Genomic DNA, 25879 nt, shown 5'->3' on the forward strand with positions numbered 1-25879 from the left:
AAGCCATTCTGAAGGACTGATAGAACTACTGGTGTGATGCAAGACATGAGGAAGGACCAGGTCGCTACTTTGAATGTCGCTATGGAAGGATGGAAGGTGCCTTCTTCAAATAGAAAATCATATGACGTCAAATAGTGTCGGAGAATGCTGAATTCTATTTAGGTTTAGCGTACCGTCCCTCACCACCTGATATATATATGAGCTCTTTCCGCTGGAGCTCGGGATTTTTTTTTCTATTTACAATGTGGGCAGATGACCGAGATCAAGTGGACGGGCAATCCTTACAAAAAGGAGTTATGAGCTGGTGAGACTGGTTATTTGGAACGGCGAAAAGGTTTTCAAACTTGGTGAGAAAACTGTTATGGGCAGATTGCGAGAGAATGGTCATAAACCGGCATTGACACGGCAGTAGTGTAACATATCTAACGACATGATGAGTCATAAATGGAGGATAAATATGAAGTTATTCCCGGATCATAGACCATATGTATAATCCGATGCTCCCTGAGGATATCCTCCTGATATTGCACGCGTACAAACAATCTTCCTCTGTTTGCCCTATTTCGCGCCGTAATTTCTCATAGTCTTTGGTACTCCTCGATACTACTCGTTAGCGAAGTAGGATTCAAGCTACGATAGTTTACGACTGCTATTGAATACGAGGTCAAGCAGGTAGATATGTAACTTGTTATTATGGATCCCTGCAATAGAAGGTTGAGATCATCTAGAAATCATGACCGCTCATTGCCCGATTACTCTAACAAAGGAGCACCAACTGTTAACGAAGAGCTTAAGCAAAGCCAACTTCACATAGCCTAACTTATTAGGTAATAAACCTAAGACACCTACTGTACAAATGTATACTTTCAAGCTCCGACTCGAGGGTGCATGCAATAATAGTATTCAACAAAGCAGAAAGAACAACAAACGCACCGAGTAGCCTCATGATATAAAACGCCGTGGTTATGATCATCCCCAACTCGAGGGTGTCGGACTGAGAGGTCCAGGACCGATACAAAAAGGACAAGCAGAGAATAAAATAATTTTGTGGCGACAAAGACCGAATACAAAACGCTACCGACGCAACGCAATGCACCGATGCTATTTTTTGGAGAAAGAGTGTGAACCTCATTTCATGCCTCAATAAATATGTACCAGAATCGAAGATTATTAATGGAAATGACAAGGTGAAACATATAACACAAATCAGCCCAGCAAACTCATCGATTTCTTCCTGATTCCGAAGCCCTTCCATTTATTGCCCTTGTCTTTGTCGGCTTTGTCGGCTTTGCTCCTTGGGGCAATTTCAGGGATCTGGCCGACTGCCTGCGGGATATTGGTATTACTGCGAGTCGGCAGCGTTTCCGCTGGACCGTCCTCCTCAATGACATGCTCATGCAATTTCATGTCCAGAGGATGGCCATTCTCAGGAAGAATATCCGGTCGTGTGAATTCTGATGACGCCGCTCTCTTGCCGCCATCTTTTGGTGATGCAAATCTATGACTTAAGCTCTTGCTGCTTCGTCGGAACCGGTTCAAACCGCCTGTCAATGTTTTGTGGTGCCCATTCTCTCCATTTTCAGTGCTGGACTTTCGATCTTCTTCCGCCTTCGTGGCCTTACTGAGCTCGAGAACAGCCTTCATTTCGGCGTCCTCGCGCTTCAAGTCCTCCTTGCGCTTGGCCTCTAACTCTTTGCGTTTTAATTTGTCGGCCTTTTCTTTCTCCTTCTCAGCCGCCTTCCGTTCTTTTTCTTCTTTAGCTCGCTCCTTTCGAGACTGAACTTCGGCCTTTTTACTGGCCTCTGTATTTACCGGAATTTGTGGCATAGGAGGCGCCGGAGGACTCATCGAGAAGGCATGTTCCGGATGAGTTGACATTTGAGGTGCAGTTGGAACGGTTCTCAAAGGAGTAAAACGATGCGCTTCATCCTCGGGTGGACCTGTATAGGTGTGAATATGGTTGAGGGGCGATGAATGAGGAATTTCTTCTCTCAGATCCGCAACCCCATCAACTGGGTTATGGCCTTCTTGCTCTTGTTCTCGTTGTACGGCCTCCAGAGTAGTTTCTTGATAAAACAAGACATAAGCGCAGGCGAGTCCCGGTCGGTCTCCAAAAAAGTTGTGCACGTAGCTCTTGTCTACTGGTTCCACCATCTCGTCATCGAACAATAACCAGCCGCGATCTTCGGTCTTGATGATAGATACATAGTGACCGTGATAAGGACCGCCTCCGATATGCACGACTACCGCATATAACTCGTAAAGGCGATCCGGATCTTCAGCGTCGTCCGTAGTATTGAACAAGCGGAGATGATAAGGATAGACAACGCGGTGGAACAGCTTCTGCAGTCTTTGTAGGTCCTCCGTATATTTGAAACGCTTCAGATGCAAAGCAAGAATCTTTGGTAGTCGCTTGATTTTCATACGCTTTTCTGCTTCCTGCAAGCCACCGCAATTGTCACAGTGGAATTTGTTTCTTTCACAAAGCATTTCCTCTGCGGAGAACTTCCGCAAACACGATGTAACAGATGAATGCTGTTCTAAATCCACCGATAGATCCAAAAATACTTCATCACGTTGTGACACTTTTTCGCAAGTCAGACATTGCGTTTCTGATGTCAACGTACCCTCGAACAATTCATGGACCCAGCGAGTCGTATTGGGGGTTTTCGATCCTGTGGACCCGTTCACTTGAGTTCTGGTAGAAGGGGTAGACGAGTCCATCAAGGCTACCGTCTGCTCGGAATCGGTGTTATCGGCTGGGAAATTCTCAATCTGTTTGAACGATTCAGCCTCTACATTCGTGACCACTTCATTAAGTAAGAGATTCAAGAATTCGTGCGCATCTTGGTGCATTGCCGTGCGGAACATCTCGTTTTCACGACGAAGAACCTCGAGAAAATGATGCGGCCGCACGACGCCGAGTTTTGACTGACTTCCCACAACAGACTCGAAGATATCTTTCAGCGATGTGAACAGCGATTCCGACATTCCATAACTAGCGGAGTTATCTTTCGTCTCAAGGAGGGGAAGTGTCTGAATCGCGACCTTTTTCTTATATTCGGGCGAATCTTTATCTTCAGGTTTCTGTGGCTGAGCCGGAGCCACACCTGCATTGCGAGATGACGATTGACCGGCAGTATGCTTTGCCTTTGCGGCGGCTGCTTCGGCTTCGAAAAAGGCTTCTGGACTCTGATATTTTAAGTTCTTGGCAAGAGCGGTTTCGAGCGATTCGATCGGCGTGCGCTTTGGATAGTTTATGACCGACTCTCGGAAGGGGGCCGAATAGTATAGACATTGGAGGATGGAGTTGCAATAACTGTTGCTCGGTGGTTAGTACGGTAAAAGGACGGGGATGGCGGGCCTGGTACCATGTGTTTCCATACTAGACATTGTTAGTGCTTGCATCGGTAGACCAAAAAACCCAAGTTGACTTACGTTCTCCATCCCAAAAAACTTATCGCTGCCATCGGCTCGCACAGCAGTCCGGTCCCCCTGCAGCATTCTCTCCAGAGGGCTAATTGGTAATGCATGATTGTCTTTCTTGGGGGATGTTATATTTGTTGTGGGTGATAATGGGCCCTAGAGTGGACAGATCAGCATCGCTCTATCGGTGACCAAGGTGCAATCACGACCATCTTGCCAGCTGGGGATGAGGGTCGCAGGTGGTGTAATTGAGGCGGGAGCGAAAGAACGATAAAATCCCGAGATAAGAACATACATTGGTAGACCTCAGATTCTTGAAAAATGACCCCATTTTGATCGGACCACGCTCAATTCGCACTCATCGGGTGTCCAACTCCAACTGAGTAATCGTCGGCTTTTCGAGCGATAGCCTTCAACGGTTAACGGGATTCCGGCCGGCCGTGATACGTCGCGGGCTGCGGGTGACTGTGTACGTAGATGCGTAGCGACAACAAAGAAATATGCCACCGATTGTTGATGATAATGGGGCGACCGTAGAGATGTAATGCGCGAGAGCCGCCCCTCGAACAATGTACGTTGGTTTCGTAGGGATGTAAGGCTTTCTCTCTGTGGTCGGCGAGAGCCGAGATCAGCACGGCTCTGTCTGCGTTGTACCTTCCGAGGCTGTTCCGCAGGGACTCAATAACCACAGATTTGACGGCCGAGAGACGAATAATCAAAAAGAATAAACCAATAATTGAAGGAAGCAAATGAAAAATTGCCTCACAAGAAATAGGAACAGTCGGAAGAGGGCAAGGAAAGTATGGTAGTAGGTGGAGGAAGACAAGATGGCGCAGGTACTGGTTCACTAATAGAAAGTAAGCGTGGACTTGTCTGGGGCTGCGGGCAGCAAAGCAATGGGGAAGGGAAAGAGCGGCGCCTATTTCTAGGCTCGGACATAACCACTAGTTAATTAGTGTCTTAGTTGTTACCGACTAATACTTAGCAGTCTTAGCATTTAACTGGATTTAACTACTGCAAGCTAGCTCTACTATGACACTTACTCAGTCTTACTCCCATGCTAGTCTCAAGTTTGTCGAGCGCATCCAGCTGTTTGGCTGTAGCCTGTTGGATATTGGTGCTGCTCTCTGACTGGATGGCGAACGAGTGGGTGGCGGACACTTCATTAATACATACAACTCTCAATACGAATGTATGTACGTACTCTAATTCTGAGTCTCCTGGTACCAGGTATATCTATGTAATTATTATTTTCAAGCTCGAATGGTAATGGTGAAGCACACGAAGTAGTGAAAAGCCCAAAAAGTGCATGCAATATGAGTCCTTCATCTTGGTGAGTCTCGCAGGGCGGAAGTTGTACCGAGTCTACCGACAAGAAGCCGGTATCTGATTCCCCCCACTCGTACGGCGTTACGCGTCAAGAGTTCGTACTTCCGGAGGGAGTAGATAACAGCGAGCTTGCCTTTGTCGTGAGATCATCAATGTATTGAAATGTCAGATCTTGTCCACAAGAACTGTAAGTAGTGTCAGCTTGTGCTGTCGGAAAGCAGTGCAATACGGAATACACTTCGTAAATTCGTATCAATACTCTGTGTCACACCAACCATCAGCCTTCATTGAGATGGAATGTTGAATTAAAGTAATATATTTAGAGCTTAATCAATGCCCTACTGACTGTAAAGCCTCACCTGACCGGTAAACAAGCGGTCGAGCGATGCTTCCAATTTGGGAGAATGCGAGGTCAAATGAGACTCGTGCCGCCCAGCTGGTCGAACCGCAATTTAAATTTTGTCTTGGCGGTGTCCATGCTGTATGAAGCTTCTTTCTACGAGGATATCACCACCAAGCCCTAATATGATCAACTTCTACTGTACAGAGTATCTAAGTAGTTATGTAGAATCAAGCTGAACGATACTGGTTTATATACTAATACGTACAGATACACATACAATACGTGCTAACAAAACTATCCACTTTGTGTTGGCTTGCCGCTAGCGAATCAACGCTCCGTCTTGGTGGGCCATTGGCACATGTGTCTCGCGTGGCATTATCGATCGGGCATAGCGCTACTACCCCACTTGCTTAACGGCGAGCGAACGCCCGCTTCGGACGAGATGGGGTACGCCGTACTACGTAGAACATGACAGAATACTCCGTTACGCCGACCGATACGCGCTTCTTTTACAGTACAATACGTACATTTCCAACGCCGCCGTGGCCCCCGCTCGCGTACAATACTCAGTCCGTAACTCCGTACAAGTAAACAGACAGCTTGGAAGTCGGCAAATACTCCGATGAGGTAAGGGCACATATTCTTACATATGTTGAGAACGGACTTTCTCTTTAAAGTTCATGACAGCCTGGACGCTGAATAGTGGACACTTGACACTGGACACTGGATCGATGATCAAGGCACACCCCCTCGAAAGATCTTGATGCTACCCTCACATCCCACGCAACACTTACTGCATATAACTTACATAAAGAGTACGTGACTAAGATTACGTTAAATCATGACAGCCTTGTCGTGTTGTACCTTTAGCCCACTGGCTTGGGTTGGTTGGCTCTTGGAAGTTGGCAAGTTGGTATATGGGTACTTACATGCAGGTTGGTTAACTATTGGTGGAATTGGGGTCCAGTTGGTTTGGTAAGATTGCCAAGACTTATGGTTCCGATACGGAGACGGTAATGCAGCCAGCCAGCCAATACCAATACAGTCTACATACATAGTATTCGTACACCGTCGGTACGGGGTAATTCATTCAGGCAGTCTGGATGAATTAATTTCATTTTACCCCGGCTTTTGATGCTGGCTATGTCAGAACTTGCGACCTTCATTCAAACCAGGGTGCATTGTTGAAAGTTGGAACTGAGTCATGGTCTGCCACTTAAGCGAATGCCTGCCTTAGTCCACCAGTAGTCTGTATGTGACTAAATAGTTCTAATGCACCTCGGAAAAATGCAAGTAGTTGTTGTTTGCAGGGCATTTAGGGGCATTTATCGAAACTTCGAAAGTTGGGTGAACGACTAGACTCCTTCAGGATATCAGTGAATTGCCTCATTTGTGAGGTCATACTCTTAGATTCTTGCCAGAACGATACAACCGACTTATATCACTAGAGGAATTCATATACTCCGTATTAATCCAAGTCGGGTTCCTTGAAGACCAAAACGACATCGTTGGGCTGCTTGAGCCCTAAGCCCTAATAAACGTCCTAATACGGACAGCTGGCCCAAGTGCTCGAAAAGTCCTCGGAGTCCAGGGGTCGTTGTTGAATGACGACAAATCAGTGTACAGTACACCAACAACTCCAATGCCATCAATATTTATTTGTTGAAGATACGCATAGCTCATCTGAGTTCTTTTTTATCATACTTCCTTCATATATCGATAGACTTGTCGAGGACATATATGCAGGCCACTCCCGTCGGCCTTTCCTGCTTTACGCGCAGAGCCAGCCCGGCCAGATTTGCTGCCCGTTTTCGGCGGGGGAAGGCGGTGGTGGGGTTACCTGCTACAAATTTTGGTTCCTGCAAAAACATCTCTATCAACAGCACCCCTCATATGGTCGAACGCCGTCGTTTTCTCTCATACAATAACTCACCACATTCACTTGCAGACGACATGGCCAAGGACAAGGAGAGCAAGGTTACATTCAACCTCAAAACCCCCAAGGGAACGAGGGATTGGTCAGGTGCAGACACCCTCATTCGCGATCGTATCTTTTCTACCATCACCAATGTCTTTCGACGTCACGGCGGAACCGCCCTCGATACCCCCGTCTTCGAGCTCCGAGAGATTCTAGCTGGCAAATATGGCGAGGACTCCAAACTCATCTACGACCTGCAAGACCAAGGTGGCGAGATTTGTTCGTTGCGATACGATTTGACCGTCCCCTTCGCACGATGGCTGGCCATGAACCCCGATATCCGCAGTATTAAGCGCTATCACATTGCAAAGGTCTACCGACGTGATCAACCGGCCGTTGCAAAGGGTCGTATGCGCGAGTTTTATCAATGCGACTTTGATATTGCTGGTGCCAACTTTGATCCTATGGTGCCTGATGCAGAGGTTCTGAAGGTTATCAATGAGGTTTTTGAGGATCTTGGTTGGCAAGGGAAGTTTACGATTAAGATCAACCACCGAAAGGTTTTGGATGGTATGTTTGAAGTTTGCGGTGTTCCCCAAGACAAGATTCGACCGATTTCCAGTGCCGTTGATAAGCTCGATAAAGCGCCTTGGGCCGATGTCCGGAAAGAGATGGTTGAAGAAAAGGGTCTCGATGCGGCCGTTGCGGATAAGATTGAGAAATATGTCAGCAAGAAGGGACGCAAGGATTTATACGCAGAATTATTAAAAGATGAGGAATTGATGGCCAACGCGGCTGCCAAGCAAGGTATTGAGGAAATGGGACTTTTGATGGATTATCTCGAAGCCTTCGGCGTACTTGATACCATTTCTTTCGATCTCAGTCTGGCCCGTGGTTTGGATTATTATACTGGAGTCATTTATGAAGTCGTCACAGAAGGCTCGGCACCGACAGCAGCAACATCGGCACCAGAAGCCAAGAATCTACAGCGATCAGCGAAGAAGTCCAAGGCTCCGAAGGGTGAAGATGATGACCGGTCGAACGATCCAACTATTGGCGTGGGTAGTATTGCGGCTGGTGGACGATATGACAACCTCGTGGGCATGTTCTCTCCAAAGGCGCAGATTCCATGTGTTGGCATTTCATTTGGAGTTGATCGTATATTCTCTGTTACGAAAGCTCGCATGGAGAGAGAAAAGGCTAGTGAGGTCCGCAACAACGAAGTTGATGTGTACGTGATGGCTTTTGGAGGAAAGGGATTCACCGGTATGCTCAAGGAGCGTATGGAAATCTGCAAGACCTTGTGGGCTGCAGGCGTAAAGGTATTCCTCTCTGTTTACTTTGAAACTCGCTAAAGATAACCTGTCTCTAACTCACGGTGATTACAGGCTGAATTCTCATATAAACTCAAACCTAAACTCCCACAACAATTCAAAGCTGCCGAGACGTCAGGAATCCCCTTTGGCGTGATTCTCGGTGAAGACGAATTGGCCGCCGGTCAAGTCAAGATCAAAGAAATGGGTCTTCCCGAGGGTCACCCCGAAAAAGAAGGCGTATTAGTCGATATCAAGAACCTAGTTTCCGAGATCAAACTACGAATAGATAAGAAGAATCAAGGAGTTGAGACGAGCACCGTGATCGCCACCGACGCCGTGGAATCTACAACTGCAGCAGCCGCAAACTTGACTGTGAGCGATAACGCCGCCGCTCAAAAGACGGAAGACGCAGGTGTTTGATTGGATTTCTCTCTTTTACTTGTCGTTGCATTTCTGCGCATATACCATTATTACATTGATAGTGATGCATTATGATGGGGTTCTCCGGTCTGTACTGGTCGTTGTCATACGCGGTCTGTTGAATAGAGGATCGAACAGACAGACGTCCTACAAAAAGCTGGATGGAAGGATATTAAAAATAGATTTAGTTGATTCTCATGACACAAAAAAAATGCATACTCCACTTGTTCAAAGTTATCATACAATACTATAATACACAACTATAATACGGTCTAATCAGCCTGCTTCATAATAAACCCCTTCAACCACGGCACGCTATCAACAACTCCCAACCCCAAACTCCGCACAAACGGTATTGGTCCATTACCAGGCACATTATACACCTTGTGTAATAAATCGCACATCCCGCCAACCTTTGTGTTTGCAGCGTAGCGTGCAGTCATGTACGGCTCCAGAGCTAGATAGTCGCCTATATCCATACCGTGGTTGACGGCGTATTCGATTGTGGAGCTGAGGGATGAGACGTCTCCGATCCCTAGGTTTAGGCCCTGGCCGGCTAAGGGGTGGATTACGTGCGCTGCGTCACCCACAAGAGCGACCCGGGGAGAGATATAGGATGATGCGTGTCGGAAACGTAGCGGGAACGAGGCTGTGGTGCGGGGCTGGATGGATGTAACTAGTGGTGGGATGTACGATGGTTGAGGGGTATGTTGAGTTCGCCAGGTGAGTTCATCTTGATGTTGACCTTTTTCGGCAGCAGGGTCAATAGAGAGCATATATGTCAAATCGGTCATGGAGAGACGGAATGCGGCGTTGATCATGGCTACGAGCGCCTCTTCGGGGAGGGATTTGAGGTACGCTGCGTTCTCTGGTTTGGTGGACCAGACCAATGTGGCTTTGTTGTTTGGGAGCGGGAGGAGGGCGATTGGTCCGCCGAGTGAAGGGAGGAAGCGTTGATAGGCTGTTCGGATGTTTGGAAGAGAGGAGAATTCTTCGGAGAGAGAGAGGGTTGCGACGACGCCCTGGCGGTCGTAGTCCCATCCGGTGGTGGTGATGTCGGCAAATGAGCGGACGGGACTGTTGATTCCATCTGCGCCGATGAGGAGTCGCGCAGCGATAGGTCCGGATACCGAAGACGAAGACGCTGGTGACGGTTTGAGGGACACAACGGGCCATGCCGACAGATTGGGACCGTCCGCGGCTTGAGAGCCGTTCTCGATAGACGATACCATTGTGTTCGAGAATATCGAAAGCGAGCCATTGTCACTGCCGTTGCTGCTTTCATCCAGCTCCTGAATTCGCCGTAGTAGACCTCGGACAAGATTGGCATTCTCCGTCATCGTAGCCACTGACCGTATATCCTCGAAAGGCGATGTGTCCACCGACCAGTCAAAGGATATCTTCGACCCGGTCTGTCCGTCCCATACCTGCATTTCATGGTATGGCTGAACTCGTGAATTGTCGACAAGCTTCCAGGCGCCGATTTTCTGTAGGAAGGAGACCGAAGTGGGCGTGAGACTGCTGCATCGGTTGGAGAATTCACTCGAGGGCGGGTTCCAGGTACGCGATTTGTTTAGGTCTTGGCTCTCGATTAATGCGATTCTGAGGTTGGAGGTTACTGGTGATGCCCCTGTTTATTGTCAGCTATCAATTACAAATCAATTGAATGAAAGAAATTGACATACGAAGCGCCGCGACAAGTGCGAGACCTGCAGGACCCCCGCCAACGCAGACGACGTCGTAAATGTCGGGGTTTGCACGAGCATTGGGTGTGCTTGAGAAAGCTCGACGGGCGCCTTTTGTTATACTAGACTGGCATGATGGGCAGATGTAGCTGCGCAACAGCGGCTGATTAAGTAGTCGCATTGTGGCTGCTGAAGCATTAAGCTGTTGTCGCTGTAGATTAACTGAGCTTGATCGAATGACGACGGATATTTACGGCCGCCACCAGAGCTAACCCCAATATGGATAAGTACTATGGACACCCCTTTTTCCTTCCCTCGAGTCCCTCGACTACATATTTTTGCTACTCTGAGACTATTCATAACATTGTCGAACTTGTTTGACTCTGTCTCTATCCTATAGTTATATGGCCTCTTTGTTGCATATCATCTCTTAGGCTATTACACTAGGAAGCTACGACTAGTTGAGCAGTCCCCTGTATAAGAACCATCCCACAAGCATTAGGGCCATCATACATTTCAAATCAACATCCACAATAATGATTGTTCTTCATTTAATCACTTTTCATCATCTACGGAGTACTCATTTCCTAATATTGCCTGATTACCAACAATACGATCCACTGGGCAGAGAAATTTGAGTAGCTAGTTCCAACCGCCGCTCCGCGCCACGCCAGCGTTCCTGGAAGACTGGATATTTTAAGCGATATATCCATTTTAAGCGATGTAGTGTATTTGTTGGTGCCATGAACAGGTCTGGCTATTTAATAACTATGTACGTAGTTCTCCTGCCTTTGATGTCTGCGACATTCCTTCCATTCGCTTGATCCTCTTGTCTCACATTATACGCTTGGTTCACTCGTTCACCATGCGTCTCTCCGACATTTCTCTCTTCTTGGGACTGGGAGCTCTCGTGGCCGCCAATGTCGATGGCTCCGACGATGCGTGCCTATCAGAGTGGCAGGTCTGTCCGCCGCTGAAGCCGCTTGTGGACGCGATGTTGGGATTCTCGAACATCAAGGAGATCTGCCAGCAGATCGATCCTGAAGCTCGCGGCCCTGCCACTGTCACGATCACCGACTCTCTGCCTGTCGCCACGATCACGACTACCAGCTACCGCACCGTGGGCAGCTTTGTTACCCGAACATCCTCTGTGGTTGCTGTCGTCACCCAATCCTCTCAGGCCGTCGTCACCAATCGCTTTTCCTCCGCTGCTATCCAGTCGGTGCGGGTGACGGCCACGGCGATTGACACTGAAACCGTGCCCATCACTGAGACCAACACTGTCACTCAGACCCAAAAAGCAACTGTCACGCAAACTTCCACCCTGACCACTGAGGAAGTAATCAGCCAAACGGTCACGACAACCGTCACCGTCACTTCTGCCAGCCCGGCCGTACCCACCATGAAGCGCAGAGGCGTTGACCTGCCTGAGATGCTGCAGTCGTATTCCGATGAGGATCTGCTTGAAGCGTGCTGGTGCGTCGAGTTTGACACTGTCACGGTGACCACCACACTGCCACCCACCACTCAAACGCAGACCATTGTCATCGCCTCGACTGTGCCGTCGAGCGTGGCTGTTATCCGCACCATCGATGAGACTGACACCATCGTCGGCACGACCACCGTGGATCTCACCACTATCATCACCCAACTCTCGACTGTGACTACTACTGCCACTTTGACCGAGCAAACGACCGTCTACGCAACGGTTGATCAAACCGCGGATGTCACGGATTTCCAGACCGTCACAGCTACAGCGACCTTCGTGGACGAGTATCTAACTGTCACCGTGCCTGTCACGGCCACCACCACCGTCACCCCGGCTCCAACCAACGTCCTCGGAAATGCTGGTTTTACGGGTGGAACAATATCCCCCTGGACAAGGACTCTCAATTACTTCTACCAGAATCTCGACAGCACCTGCAATGGCATGATATATACCAGCAGCAACTGTATATACTTTTCGGATTTCACTGGGGGAAGCGTCGGCACCTTTACCCTCACGCAGACGATCAACACCTACGTGGGACAATATTACTCTGTCCAGTTCCAATATATGTTCCCGTATGCCGTTCCTTCAATGAGCACCTTCAAATGCACCGCCGGCTCAACGACTTTCCCCATCCCAACGAATATTATTGGGTCATTTCAGCCTGTCTCTGGAGGTTTTACCGCCACAGCTTCTACTACCACCTTTACTTGCTCTGGTCAGGCAACTGCCAACAATCTTTATATATTTTTCTATGGGTTTGATATCCGCGCTGCATCGATAAACTGATACAAGAAATTGTTGGCCCCGCCTTCTGTGTTTTTGCGTCTTATTGCGCGTAATTATAAACATGGATCTTTTCTATTAGGTTAATCACAGGAAATAATTTTTTATTGAAAGAGTGAATTTACATCTAATTCATAATACAGTAGAGCCTGGCTATAGCGACCAGAAGGCGTTCCCACTTTTGAGCTTGTATCGGAAATTTTCACTTCATGAAATGGAGAATGTTCTGAGATATCAACCAGCTTAATGAATAATTATTAGGAGCCCTCTTCCTCACTGAATTGGCATGGGTCAGGTACTATCAATATAAATCCAGAGAGGCCTTCATTCTTTATGGCCAGGTTCTGCTGTATTATGACTAGGTTGACTCGTTCTCTTTCTATGTATGACCTCTTGTCGGCTGCCTTGCCTCGAGTTTCTTTCTCACCGTCGGAGACGTTGTCATCCACGGATAATACTCATTATCGTAGGGATCCCATCCCTCCGGCGCAGCTTCACGGATGGCCTCTACTAGCATGTATTGGCGAGGATTTGCCTGTCGAATCCTGCGACTCGCTGTACCAGGAACTTGCTTGGTCCTGGAAGAAAATGTTTCAATATAATAGTAGTAAACCAATATTTGTTCACGAGCATTGGCCTGAGTCTGACATTGAATTGAGTGTTGGGCAGGATTCTCAGTTGGACATTGCCATGGTAGCTATGTGGAACAAGTGCTCACAGGAGTATTATCTCCTGCCACCTTCCAAACTACCACACATACCTCCTGCGAGTGTGGGATGTTGGTGTTGGTTAAGATGGGAGATAATGAGCTACCAGTCGGAACGTACTCCGGAACTGTTGAAGAGTCTGGATTTGTTCCTTCGTGCAGGTTTGCTGCAAGACTTGGGGTATCATTATGAGGTCTAAGCGTGGATGTGAAGTTGTTGGTTTGGTTTCAAGAGACGAAGGAGACGTGCAGATGGTATTGGTTAGGAATGGATTGAGCTTGATGATGCGTTGGTTGGACTCGGATACAAGTGTCTGGGTTTGGGACGAAATATATTCATCCAGTCAGGTGTACGCTTCCGAGTATTTGTAGTAGTTCTTTAGATCAGTCGTGCTGAGTTGTGAGAACTCGCGAATGTCGTTTGGGTACAGTAGTATTTTCTCCCGTATTCTGGATTCAGATGATAATTACTGATCCATGATTAGTATCTTCCAGAAGCAGTTATTCGATATGGACATACCTTGATAGGCCAAACTTTTGCCACATGGTTTGCTTCCTCGTGGACTTGTTTCCTCAGGCTTCGGGTATATAACTCGATGATTTCGATACCACGAGCACACGCTGGTCAGAAACAGCCCGAGAAGACTACTGTTGCTGTATCTGTTGCTATTGATTTTACCATCAAGCCAAAAAGAATTTCGACGCCCGTAAACATCAGCTTGACAACGTTCCTGGAGAATCAGGGCGGTGGTGCATTCCTGTCCATGATTAGCATACTACAGTGGCAATCAATAAGAATCTCCATACCTTGGTAGATATGTTTATTCCTGGTATATCGTAGGGGAGAGGGAGGCGTGGCCTGAAAGGGACAGAAGAAAGTATATAATGGAGCTTATTGCTACATTTGTTATTGTCCCTGATGTGGTTGCTGCAGGATGCTGGCTGTCGGTCGTTGCTTGATAACTTTCTGCTTGCTCGTTGCTTTGAATTGTGTGATAGTGTATAGCAAAATAAGAACCATACAAGGAGGCCCCGGCTGATCGGGCCTCGTTTTTGGTGCAGCGGTCTTTTTTTCTGGGTTTTGATAAGGAATTCAACATGAATGATGAAAGGAAGAGAGGAGGAGAGAAGTCGAACATGTTGGAAAGATAGAGGAGAGGATGGTTAGACCATGAAGAGGAAGAAGAGAAGAAGAGGAGGAGGAGGAGGAAGGAAGGAGAATAAATAGAGGCTAAGCGAGGGGAGGACTCTTTTTCTGTTTGTGGCGTGGATGCTGCGTTGGGAGGGCACAGAACGACACAATCAAACACTGCACAGATGGAAAAATCATGGTGAAGATGCCGTTATTTTGATTACTACATCTGGCAATTAGCCCTAACACAATCTCTGTTCAACAAAGAATTCTCAGACAAGGCACATAATAAGGAATAGCTTGCATTGGAATGAGACATGGCTCTCTACGTTCCTAGCCAAACCGATTAGCGGCTCAACTGGTTAGAAAACTGACTGCTCGACTAGCTCATATTTGAGGCTCGTTACGAACTATCAAAAGTACGTACGTACCCAGGTACTATGTGGTGCAAGGCGTATTTCCAACCATTTCTAAGAATTATCACGCACTTTACCATGTGGTCAAGCACAGTCCATTATTTGTTTTGAGTACTGTAGTCGATGGCGACTCCAAAAACAACGCGTTGCCTGACAGTGGCATGATGAATTTAGGGCTACGGCAATCATAAGACTGTGGGGTACCTACACATACCCTACACGTGTAGGTATCAAACTAATTCACCATCAACTTCGAGACAGTAGAATGACAAGGATAACAGGATTGTAATTCCACAGCCCCTGGTTCATTACCTGGTATGCATGGTTAATAGACAAGATCTTCGTCTCAGCCGCAATAGTCGCCGAAGCAAAGTCGATCCCTCAACTTTCATGGCGAATAGTGGTTCGGTTTTGACAGTCTGTTATATGCGATGGCTATAATTGGTCGGATTTTATTCGCTTTTGTTTCTAGAGAGCATATGGAACGACAATCTGATGACTGGAATGCTAGTTGAATGACCTGAGTGACTGAGCTTAATGTATGTTTTGATTTCTCGCCCCTTATAAAACAAGTTTGTATTACCACACCGTCTCAATTACATGTGTACTTATAAGTATCTGTCGACCTTTGGAGACCTTGAGAATTCTCATTCCAAAAACGCCGAGTCACATACAAGCAACTACAAGGAGAAATAAGAACATCAATTACAATGGAACAGTCGAAAGATGTCCCTTCAACTGCTCTGGAGACAGTGAGAGAGGTGGTTGCCAATACATCGCATCCACAACCTATACATGAGCAGTCCGATAATACCAATCCTATATCAATGCCAGAAAACCATACGACTGGGATGGATGTTCCAACAAATTCTTATGTGTGAGTATTCTCCAATCTATACCAAAACAACACACTAACCACTAAATCAGGCCAGCACCCCCTCCGTATACCGAAGACAAACAAGCAGCCCCCGCCCCTACAACGACGACGACGACAACCAACAATCCATACCCAGGCTACGACCCATCCCAAATCAGAATAACAGTCACACCCTTACAACAACTCGGCGACGTCCCCGCACAAATCGACTGTCCCTTCTGCCATACCATATCGCTTACCAACGTCACAAAGACTGACTCTTCTCAGACCACGTGCGTCTCTCCCTTTCCCTCCCTATCTTAGCCATTCTAACTGTATCATAGTATCGCAGCAGTTCTGTGCTGCTTATGCTGCGGCATCATAACCGTCTGCCTACCCAGTTTGTTAGGATGGTATCAGAACGTCGAGCACAGATGCGGGAATTGTAAGCGGAAGGTAGCTTATAAACCGAATGATGGGCCAATACAGATCGAGACCGATGCAGTATCAGGAACACAGATGTAGGGATCCTCCCCCAGTCAGTTCACAAAGCTACTTGATTTGTCGGGATGTATGGTTATATGTTTGAGCATTTGACTTTTATAAGATATACCATGAGGGTTAAGCCATAACCCTGGTTTGCGATTCCTATTTCTGTTATGTATTTGCCTACATTGATTGTACTGTACCTATTCAAAATCTTTTCCAATGTGAATAATGAATAAGACTGGTATGCACTCAAACAGTGAGAGTAAATATGCAATATGTTCATAGTCTGCAGAACACGCAGTTGAATATGCAACAAAAAGGTGTCCAAGGGGCTATGTACGTACATATGGATACATCACAGCCGGACGGTGTCACCGACTCGACCTCCATCAAATCATAGTTGCCTACATATATTATTGCGTACATGATCGACGACGCATCATTTTCTATATATAGACTACGTATCCTATCCTGAATCTCGCACAGATGATATGGTGAAGTCTTCCATTCGTGGTTTCTACGATGTCGATGCATCATGCAGGGCTTTACTTTGTTGTACACAGCCACATGCACATTTGATTTTGCCGTGTGTTTTTCTGCCCCAGCCAGCCATCTCCGGTATGTAAAGCTCATCTCGAGAGTTTTAAGGATTTTTATTATCTGTGTTTTGGAGGAATGGGGGCGCAGGACATCCATCCACTAGTTGGTTATATCGCAGGAAGATACTGTAGGGACGTGTATAAAAAAACATCTTCTGGGGCCCCCCCCCCTTTGCCAGGCGAGAGTACCTACCTGAAAACGAGTCAGGACTAGGCATCTCAAATCCTCGAAAATTTCGTTATTTTCCCCCTCTGCGACATTCGTACGGAGTTTTCTTTGGGGGTACAATGGATACACCAGCCCTGGTCCATCCAAACTTCGCTCGACCCGCCGCGAAAAATGCATCGCCATCATCACCCACATCAGCCCTAACGACAACATCCCCAACCACAACGCAATCCCCCACCCACAACGCGAACTCGACGTCAACGTCAACAATCCAGTACGACCACGAGACATACCTCGAACTCCTGGCCGGGGAGAGCAATCATGTCGAAAAGACTGCTAATCAGATCTATGAAGAGGTATCCTCCCTCCCTTCTGTCTTTTACGTATACAGCAAAAGGCTAGTAGTTAATAAAGACAGGAACGAGCGCGTGAATTGAGCCTGAGAGCGCAGGATCCGGCTGTGTTGTCGGGGCCGTTGGATTTGGATGTTGATGTTAATGTTTATCGGTTTGGGTTTGTGGATGGCGAGGGGTCCACGAAATGATTCTACAGACAGGGTCTGATCAACAGGAATAGAGGTCACGAGACGAGGGATTTGCATTCCTGACACCGATAAGAGATATATATAACAAACAAAAAAAGAGAGAGAATATTAATATTAATTCAGTCCATTGACCAAACTGAAACTTGATGGCGTCAAGATACAACTTCACTTCGACCCCTGACAAGATCATCCCCACCACCGTACTCACCATCCATTTCCGATATGAATCGTTCCCAAGTATTAATCACGCCTTGGTAAAACCCAATATGATTCTCCGCCAGAGCGCCGAGCGAATCTCGAAACTCGACGGCTTTGATGCGCTCAAAGTCTGCTACCTCGCGTACAACTTCTTCGTCGAACATTTCTGATGTCGTCTTTGCGGAGTCAACTTCTCGTGTCAACTCGTCGATGCGGAGTTCTAGCTTGCGTATTCGCTCGCGTCGGGATTGCTCGTGATCAACGCCGCGCATGTCTTCCATCTTTGACCGGATGAATGAGGCTGGTGATGAAGTAAGTGGGTTCGAGGCATAGGCTGAGGAAGGATTGGTCACAAGTGAGTCGCGGTCGGACACGGCTTTGTTTCGGTATTCGACCAACGCCTCGAAATCAAGTTGCTTCTGCTCTCGTGTTTTGAGGAGTGATTTTACCGATAGTATATATGCTTCCATGTCTCGGAGCGAGCCAAGGTAGTTCTGGTCCGTATGGTCTTTGAGTCCCTTCAACCCACGCGAAGTCTCGTCCACAGATGCCGCAAAGACCTGCAACGGCATTTCCACCTCTGGTTCTAAGGGAACCAATTTGCGGAACTGTGTCGCCAAATCAACGTAATCTGCTTCGAGGTCTGCCTCACGTCGGGCAACCCGAGCCACGATCTTTTCCACATGGTTGAGGTCTTCATCCAATTTGTCGGCCTTTTCTCGTACTTCAATGAATCGTCGATCGGGCTTGTGCACCTTTGTAAATGCATTGACAAACGTATCGGCAAAGTTATCAAAAATACCCCCGGAAGAGTCCGTCGTGCTAGTTGAAACGCGACCTCCATGCAACCTCATATGCGCATTCCAGTCAGGAGACTCCAGGAAAACAGCGAGCAACGGCGCACGTCGCAACACCGGATGTAACGTTAATCGCTTGATAAACCTATGAAGCGACCAGGCGCGCCGTTGCGTAAAGTCCGGCCCGAATCTGTCGCCGGTAACGTAGCTTTCTACTTTGTGTTTGTCGGGTAGTGGTGGCACCGCACAGGCGGGATATTCTCGGTATAGAGTTTTGTAGAGGAAAAAAAAGTCGTGGAATCGTCGGCGGACTGTAAAGTCTGTTTTTTGGAATGTCTTGAAGTCTGTCTGTTGTAAATGTCAGCAGTTGACTCCATACCAGTTGAATTCGGATTGAATGATCCTTACATGAGTGGTGACAAGATACGAGATATATGCATCCTTGGTTCCATCATTCTCCTTCAACGGAGCATCGACAGAACACTCTAGCATGCCATCTCCGATGCCAGCTAGGTCCACCGCACCAGCCAATGGCCCGGCTTGGGTCTCGTCTTGAGCGACGCTCATCCTGCGCTTCCCATTGGTGTCTCGATGCGACTCGCCGGAGTTGTCGGCATCTGTGCCTGAGGTTGTCGGCCGCGAGATATCGCTACTAGGGTCGTTTCTCCATGATACACTGTCGAAGTCGTCGTCGTGCACTTCCATGGCTGGTATGCTTCCGCAGCTAGGCGGGGTTGTGAGGTGACTTAGCACGCACAGAAGAGACGCAGTAGAGGAGTGAAATCGATATTAGACGTGTAGTGTTTTCGACAGAACTCTCAAGAGAACTTGATATTGTAGATTGATGGTGAGAGAGCCGGCAGACAGAGCAGTGGACACCGGTGGTTAGGTTACGAGGTTGTTATTGTTGTTGTTGGAGTACTGCGAGTAGAGTAGGCTAAGTCGCAGCCTTGGGCCGCCGATGTCACTGGACAGCGTCATTGGGTCTGTGCCGGCCAATCGGAGGCTCTCTACTAAATCCGGGGTCCACCATCGAATTGTCCTACAATTAATTATTCACAGTAAATTAACTACTCCGTCCGTACTGTGAGTGTACTCTGTGAGTGTGCTCTGTAGAAGGCGCCGCCAGCCACAAATCCGGTTGCGCTGGCAGGGCCGGTTAGTACCTTTCTTCAGCAGGGGAAGTCTCTCCCGGTACCGTTAATGGAACTAACCTCGAGATTTGGTTGGATCGAACTGATGAGATACGATGCTCGGACGATATCCACGGCGGTACGGAGGTGGCAGTCAAGGATGGGATGGGGATATGCTAATGAAAGGAAGCTCGTATATTTTAGGTGAAGGCAACGAGGATTTCACTGTAGACCATTAGCGATATATAGACCGGGGTTGGGGACAGCTTCACCGGATCTAGACTGGGGTTCGTATCAACCGATCTATTACTCTCGGGTGCTAGCTATTAATCGGCACGGTGTGGTGAACTTCATATAAGTGATTGGCGACGTTCCCGGTCTTGGATTTGGGATACGCAAATTGCTCGATACGAATATCAATCCACCCGTTGAAGTGATTCAACGAATAGATTGGTGCGGCCCAACAATATACTGATGACTCAACATTAATTCCATTCATCTCAACGCTCACGAACGAGCGTTGATGAGATTGTGCCACTGTATAAACCTATAAAAAAGCCCTTTTCATGCAGGTTAATGGTGTTTGCAATTCAGAAAGGACAGCAATTCACTTTCGAGAGATCAAACAAACCAATCGCAATGTTTACTCACACTGGTAGCTGCCATTGTGGCATCGTCAAGTACACATTCCAAATATCACCATCAATCGAAGAGCACAAAGCCATTACATGCAACTGTACGCCGAGAGCCACTCTTCTCTGGTGCTTGCAACCTGAAGCTGACCTTGTGTCATAACCCAGGTTCTTTCTGCACCGCAAGCGGCCGGTTGTTTATTCACATACCCAACACCGATTTCACGTATACCGAGGGAACTGATAATCTTAGCGTATGTTTAATTTCTTCTTGTCTCATGTTGAAACAAGTTTGTTACACTGTAGTACATCAGCCCATGAAACAAAACTCATTTCCAAACCCTCTCTGCTAGGAATACCGCTTCGGGTCCATGTCAATCACAGCCTCATTCTGCAAAACTTGCGGTATCCAGCTAGCAGCCGAGTCGAGAGCAGAGAAATTCTTGTTTGGCATGGTTGGTGTCAATGTAAGTGTCTGTCCCTTAGTTACTGTGGTGGTATGGCACGAGATGGTGCTATCGTCGGGATATATAACAGTTACTTATTGGCCATTAAACTCGACGGCAGATGCGGACCGTTGACGGACTCGATATAGATACTTTGGAGCTTAAAAAGTTTAATGGCAAGGACTTCACATTGCCACCGTATAGTGAGAAAGTTTGAGGGGGTGGAATGCTACCTAGGTACCAAGGGTCATTTGGTCTACATGGAGTTTCCCACTTGAGACGACAGTAACGTATATAAGATTGCTTTACACCAATGATCCCTCCCCGGATATCTCTGTCAGATGATATTTTATGTATGCAAGACCGTCTCGGAAAATGCAATACAATGACCAAAAAGATTGGATATTCTACAGCCGCTACCTGCAGCAGCATCCTCCGACTGTTTATGTACCGCATTGTAAAAAGGGGTGTCGAAGAATTTAGATATAGATGTGGTGGTGTACGGACTGGCAGCCAACGGCAGCGTCCTCCGGCGACTGACAACGAACCTGTAAAAACTCCCTAAGTTCTTTATATATAGAGAACTTAGGGATTTTTTCTACCAGGTTATTGGAAAGGCGCAGCTCCCATTCCAGAATATAATCTCGAGATGCGGGAGGGAAGACTGGAGGGAAATGAAAAGGATGACTTCCTGCGTTTTCTCCGACGAATGTTATGTTGGCTACCGGAAGAAAGAGCGTCTGCAGAAGAGCTTCTCTTCGATCCTTGGCTAATGCATGGTCTCATCAAATGAACTATGTATGCCAGTCGCAAGGACCAAATTTGTATCATTTGTTTCATCACCAACATCGTTCGCTTTACTCTAACCCCTACTGGGAGAAATCTAGCCAGGCGACATGAAATTGACCAGGCTGACATATCCCCTGGAACATAGTCTGGAATGAGGGAACCAACGGGTCATGTCACTGATTTCGAACGAGCCCCAATATCAAGGACGGATGGCTCTGGGCCCTATTTCACGCAACCAAAAGAGGAAGAGAATGACCAGCGGCTGGAGAAGAGATCCGAACAAGAGAACCGACTTCTTCAAGCGAGAAATGCCACTCACCTATTAGGACCAGACTACGATTTCGAATATTGGGACGTCTATTGTTGTCTCCTTTATGTTATTTCACCTGCTCAATCATACCGGACAAGGCCAGTTGGTTTAGCTTGTAAGCGTCGCCAGTCTGGCATACGATTGGACCTTTATTGAGAGAGCTTGCCGGGAATTTTGTTTCCGTTTTTACACAAAATCTCATACAAACGAGATCACAATGGATCAAATATAATGTCAAGTCGAAGAATCTAGATGGGGGCGGCTTGTAATTTAATCGGCCGATATCTTCGATATATGAATCTTATGTTCGAAGGGATTATTCCTTTCTTTCGAACATCCCAATTGTCCTACAATTACTGTGAGTGTAGTCTGGGTGCTTTACGAAAGCAATTGAATTCTTATATAGATAGATAGATAGATAGATAAATGAATAGAGATATATATACGCTGTACGCCAACATAACAAACAACAAAATATCTACACTATCCCAAACCAACAAATAGTAGGTACCGGCCTACTGTCTAACGCTCGCTGTCCTTTTCCTCGATATCATCTCGGAAAGAACCTTCATCTTCATTGTCATCCTCACCACTGAGAAGCTCTTCATCGCTCTCCTCGGCAAACGCATTATATAATTCACCACCTCGTCGTTTGCGTCCACGTCGGCTAGCCAAAGGCGCCTGGTCGTCCTCTTCATCGTCGACGAGCTCAAACTCGTAGTTGTCATGAGGGTTGTTGCGGAGTCGGTTGCGGCGTTGGACATAGAAGTAGATGCCAAGTGCCAAGCAGAAAATAAGGATGAGGGCGATCGAAGCGTATATCCAAACTTGCGTGTGGGGGGTTGCTCCAAAGGTAGGCAAGAAGGGTGGCAAGAAACCTGGAGATGTGGATGCAGTCGGCTCTGGTGATGGAGAGCCATCAACTGGGGTACCAATTTCAGGAGTGGCAGTAGGCGTCGATTCCACACTAGTAGGCTTGACTGGCCGGTCTACATAGTCAGTAGCAGTTGGCGCGGGACTGGTCTGTGGATGTGGTTTGATGCTGACAGTAGCGTAGACAGCCTCTTCAATGTTATGATCGTCGTCGTGCTCATCAGGAAGCGGGTGAGGCTGCTGAACTGCAGGATCGATAGACACTCCCCAGAGAGTCATGCGCCAGTCGGTGAATACTCCTGTATTCTCGTTCACGACGGTGTCTTTGACCACTACACTCCAGACACCTTCGCCGGTTTCGCCCCTAGAAAAAGTCAGCGGTTGCCTTTATCAATGACAATATATCGATTCATACCAATGTGCAACGGACATGAATGTCCAATCTTCATATCCAGCAATTGCGCCGTCCTTGTTTCGGGGAACACTGAGATGACTGACAATCCCCTGCGGACCTCGCAACTCAGTGCTCAAATCGCCTCTTCGGGTGTGGTTGATGTTCATAGTAACAGTTACATGCTCTATCCGTTCGAGATTGGCAGCTTTCAGCATATCCGATGTCACTTCAAAGTAGCTGGCCAAGCCTTGGTCTCCTTGGGGTACATCCTTTTCCACTCGCAACCAAGGAGTAGTGAACCAAGCCTGCGGCTTCACGAGATCCCAGGTTTTAGCCATCTGGACGAAACTATAGGTATCCACCTTTCCGTAACCAAACTGATGACTAAACTCCTTACCGATTGGCGTCATCTGCACCTCATCACCGTCCGTGTGAATTGGGACCGAAGTTTCGATTAAAAGATACTGCACATCACGCCAGGTCAATTCAGGTCGTACACTCAATGCAAGCGCGATAGCTCCTGAAACAAGAGGACCAGCCGCCGATGTACCGCCGTGAATACTAGTACAGCTATCGGTTCCAACATCAGTCGTATGTATAGAGTCACTGCCACCGCTACTGTAAGCAACGACGAGTTGCGCGGAGCAGGCTTCGGAATATGATGGATGCTGTCCTTGTCGGTCAATAGCGCCCACGGTGACACTGTAAATACTGTTTGTATAACCATCAAAATTGCAATTATCGCCATAGAAGCCACCATTGCCCGCAGCAAAGACATAAATCGAACCTTTGCCGCCGCGTCCCTGTACAATACCATTCACCATTGCACGCCTGACCAAGATGCCGGGTGCTTCCATAGTTTCACCATCGTCACGAGGACCCCATGAACAAGAGTAGATGTCGTTTTTCTGGAAGCCGTAGTTGATGGCTGCAGCTTCGTCCGCATCGTCAATAGGCTTGGAAAGGATTCGGATACCCGCAACTTTGCTGTCGTAAGCCAGGCCAACACCACAGACATTGTTGCGAACTGCTGCCACCTCGCCGGCGCACCTAGTGCCATGTTTGTCATCGCGCAATAATGGTCTTGGTTCTGGGCTGTCTTCATTAAAGTCCCAGGAGCCCTCGGCAAAATAGTTGGCCTTCAAATCGTTACTGTACATATCCAGACCGTCGTCGACAATCGCGGTGACCACTCCCGCTCCTGTAATGCCCTCCAGCCATAACCCGGTGACATTCATATCATGACCGACCTGTACTGTATTGAACAGATGCCATTGTTTCTCAAATTCAGGGTCTTTGATAGGCAATTCCGACACGATATACTTCTGCATATCCACAGCTGCCGGATCTGGCGTTTCAGCTCTCGAGACCGGCTCTACGGGAGCTCTTTTGTGTAGTCGATCCCTTAGAGCCAGCTTTTGCGACCATAGGACACCATCCAGTCCATCTCCGCGCTTGTCGCGTACATTCGAACGCTTTTTCAATTTCTGCCACCCTCGCAAGTCTTCTAACAACGACTGGACTGCGGACGACCGATCTTGGGATATAGAGAATTTGTGATGTCCCGGTAGATTGCCGATCTGTCCTTCATGGCAGGCTCCTAAAACCTCCGCAACATACTCCGGCGTGAGGGCATCGTCGAGGTGGAGGGCGAAGAAGTCATGGGTTTCATAGGTACGAGGGAGTAATTCGGCGAGAGAAGATGTAAGTAGCAGCGAAAGTATCGACAACGAATTGGAAAAACGCATGTTTCTGGATGTCGTAAGAAAACACTAGCAGGGGCGCGTGAGCTTATTTGCCATTAACGAAAGCTGGCCTCCGGGGGCGGAAGACGAAAGAATGGCGGGTATTCGGGGTATTGGGTTGTCGTAGGATAGAAAAGGGGATACTATCGATGGGTGCACCCTATAAAATTTTGTGCATGTGTATAGGTTTCAAGTGCACTGTGTAGCAGGACTCGAGTATTGATACGAAGTCATGAATCTTCAAAGAGGACAGTTCTATTGAAGCCTAGGTAAGTTAACGTTAGGTTACGTTGACTGCGGAGTTCGTAGTTAAGTTAGCTTAAGTTGGTTAGTTAGTTAACTAACTTAACTAGTTAACTAGGTTAGTTAGTTAGTTAAGTTGCTGTGGCGAGCTGACTAAAGGGGTTCGGCCAATCACGTTGCAGAATATGTGACATGGCCACTAACTAACTGCTACGTATACTTATCGGGATCTCCTGGTCCAATGGGGATCCTTGTGGCATGTGCTCATCGTCTCCTGTCGGTACAGTACAGGTACATCCTCCATTCACAGTCCTCGACGCAGATGTAAAGATCTGTATGTTTGCCATAGATGCATGCCATCTGCTTCATGAAACCATGGCTTGCCATCTCAACTGTCAATTGTCAACTAGAGTCTACAATCAGGCTATGGTGGGTCGAAGGGCCACCAAGTTGCCAACCTCGGTGATACCTGAAGCTGAGCTGAGTTTGCTACCTGAATAGTACGGAGTACGGAGTACTCAATACTCAATTTCCCGACAGTGGCATGTAGTAGTCATGTACCTGGCAATTGTTAAGATCTCTGGTCGTCAGATCCAGGGTGCGGTGAGACTCCCCTACCTACTACTACAGTAGTACGTAGGCTAGACTGCAGTAACCAGTCCGTACTCCGTACATATGACTATTTCTGCCGACTGA

At 47.5% G+C, this 25879-nt stretch overlaps 9 protein-coding genes across 9 annotated transcripts; 5 read left to right on the top strand and 4 right to left on the bottom strand.

Annotated features, from left to right (window-relative positions):
* Positions 1–1206: 1206 nt before the first annotated feature.
* On the bottom strand, positions 1207–3757 carry EYB26_005183 (uncharacterized protein; the record flags this gene model as incomplete). Its single annotated transcript, XM_054264473.1, has 4 exons — positions 1207–3319; positions 3372–3385; positions 3439–3582; positions 3722–3757. The coding sequence occupies 4 exons, from the start codon at positions 3755–3757 to the stop codon at positions 1207–1209; spliced, it is 2307 nt and encodes a 768-aa protein (XP_054120448.1).
* Positions 3758–6991: 3234 nt separating this feature from the next.
* Positions 6992–8752, top strand: EYB26_005184 (uncharacterized protein; the record flags this gene model as incomplete). The annotated part of the gene is made up of 2 exons (XM_054264474.1): positions 6992–8338; positions 8405–8752. The coding sequence occupies 2 exons, from the start codon at positions 6992–6994 to the stop codon at positions 8750–8752; spliced, it is 1695 nt and encodes a 564-aa protein (XP_054120449.1).
* A 272-nt stretch (positions 8753–9024) lies between these two features.
* EYB26_005185 (uncharacterized protein) lies at positions 9025–10618 on the bottom strand (the record flags this gene model as incomplete). The annotated part of the gene is made up of 2 exons (XM_054264475.1): positions 9025–10382; positions 10438–10618. The coding sequence occupies 2 exons, from the start codon at positions 10616–10618 to the stop codon at positions 9025–9027; spliced, it is 1539 nt and encodes a 512-aa protein (XP_054120450.1).
* A 684-nt stretch (positions 10619–11302) lies between these two features.
* Positions 11303–12715, top strand: EYB26_005186 (uncharacterized protein; the record flags this gene model as incomplete). Its single annotated transcript, XM_054264476.1, has 1 exon — positions 11303–12715. The coding sequence occupies one exon, from the start codon at positions 11303–11305 to the stop codon at positions 12713–12715; it is 1413 nt and encodes a 470-aa protein (XP_054120451.1).
* A 2961-nt stretch (positions 12716–15676) lies between these two features.
* EYB26_005187 (uncharacterized protein) lies at positions 15677–16347 on the top strand (the record flags this gene model as incomplete). Its single annotated transcript, XM_054264477.1, has 3 exons — positions 15677–15843; positions 15894–16115; positions 16167–16347. The coding sequence occupies 3 exons, from the start codon at positions 15677–15679 to the stop codon at positions 16345–16347; spliced, it is 570 nt and encodes a 189-aa protein (XP_054120452.1).
* Positions 16348–17198: 851 nt separating this feature from the next.
* On the top strand, positions 17199–17623 carry EYB26_005188 (uncharacterized protein; the record flags this gene model as incomplete). Its single annotated transcript, XM_054264478.1, has 2 exons — positions 17199–17435; positions 17498–17623. 2 exons carry the CDS (start codon positions 17199–17201, stop codon positions 17621–17623), a joined length of 363 nt encoding a protein of 120 aa, XP_054120453.1.
* Positions 17624–17775: 152 nt separating this feature from the next.
* EYB26_005189 (uncharacterized protein) lies at positions 17776–19323 on the bottom strand (the record flags this gene model as incomplete). Its single annotated transcript, XM_054264479.1, has 2 exons — positions 17776–18966; positions 19027–19323. 2 exons carry the CDS (start codon positions 19321–19323, stop codon positions 17776–17778), a joined length of 1488 nt encoding a protein of 495 aa, XP_054120454.1.
* A 1067-nt stretch (positions 19324–20390) lies between these two features.
* Positions 20391–21046, top strand: EYB26_005190 (uncharacterized protein; the record flags this gene model as incomplete). Its single annotated transcript, XM_054264480.1, has 4 exons — positions 20391–20487; positions 20552–20637; positions 20737–20850; positions 20951–21046. The coding sequence occupies 4 exons, from the start codon at positions 20391–20393 to the stop codon at positions 21044–21046; spliced, it is 393 nt and encodes a 130-aa protein (XP_054120455.1).
* A 1404-nt stretch (positions 21047–22450) lies between these two features.
* EYB26_005191 (uncharacterized protein) lies at positions 22451–24943 on the bottom strand (the record flags this gene model as incomplete). The annotated part of the gene is made up of 2 exons (XM_054264481.1): positions 22451–23165; positions 23217–24943. 2 exons carry the CDS (start codon positions 24941–24943, stop codon positions 22451–22453), a joined length of 2442 nt encoding a protein of 813 aa, XP_054120456.1.
* Between the last annotated feature and the right edge of the window lie 936 nt (positions 24944–25879).

Source organism: Talaromyces marneffei, chromosome 4, assembly GCF_009556855.1.
Source record: "Talaromyces marneffei chromosome 4, complete sequence".
In the NCBI taxonomy this organism is placed as follows: Eukaryota; Fungi; Ascomycota; class Eurotiomycetes; order Eurotiales; family Trichocomaceae; genus Talaromyces; species Talaromyces marneffei.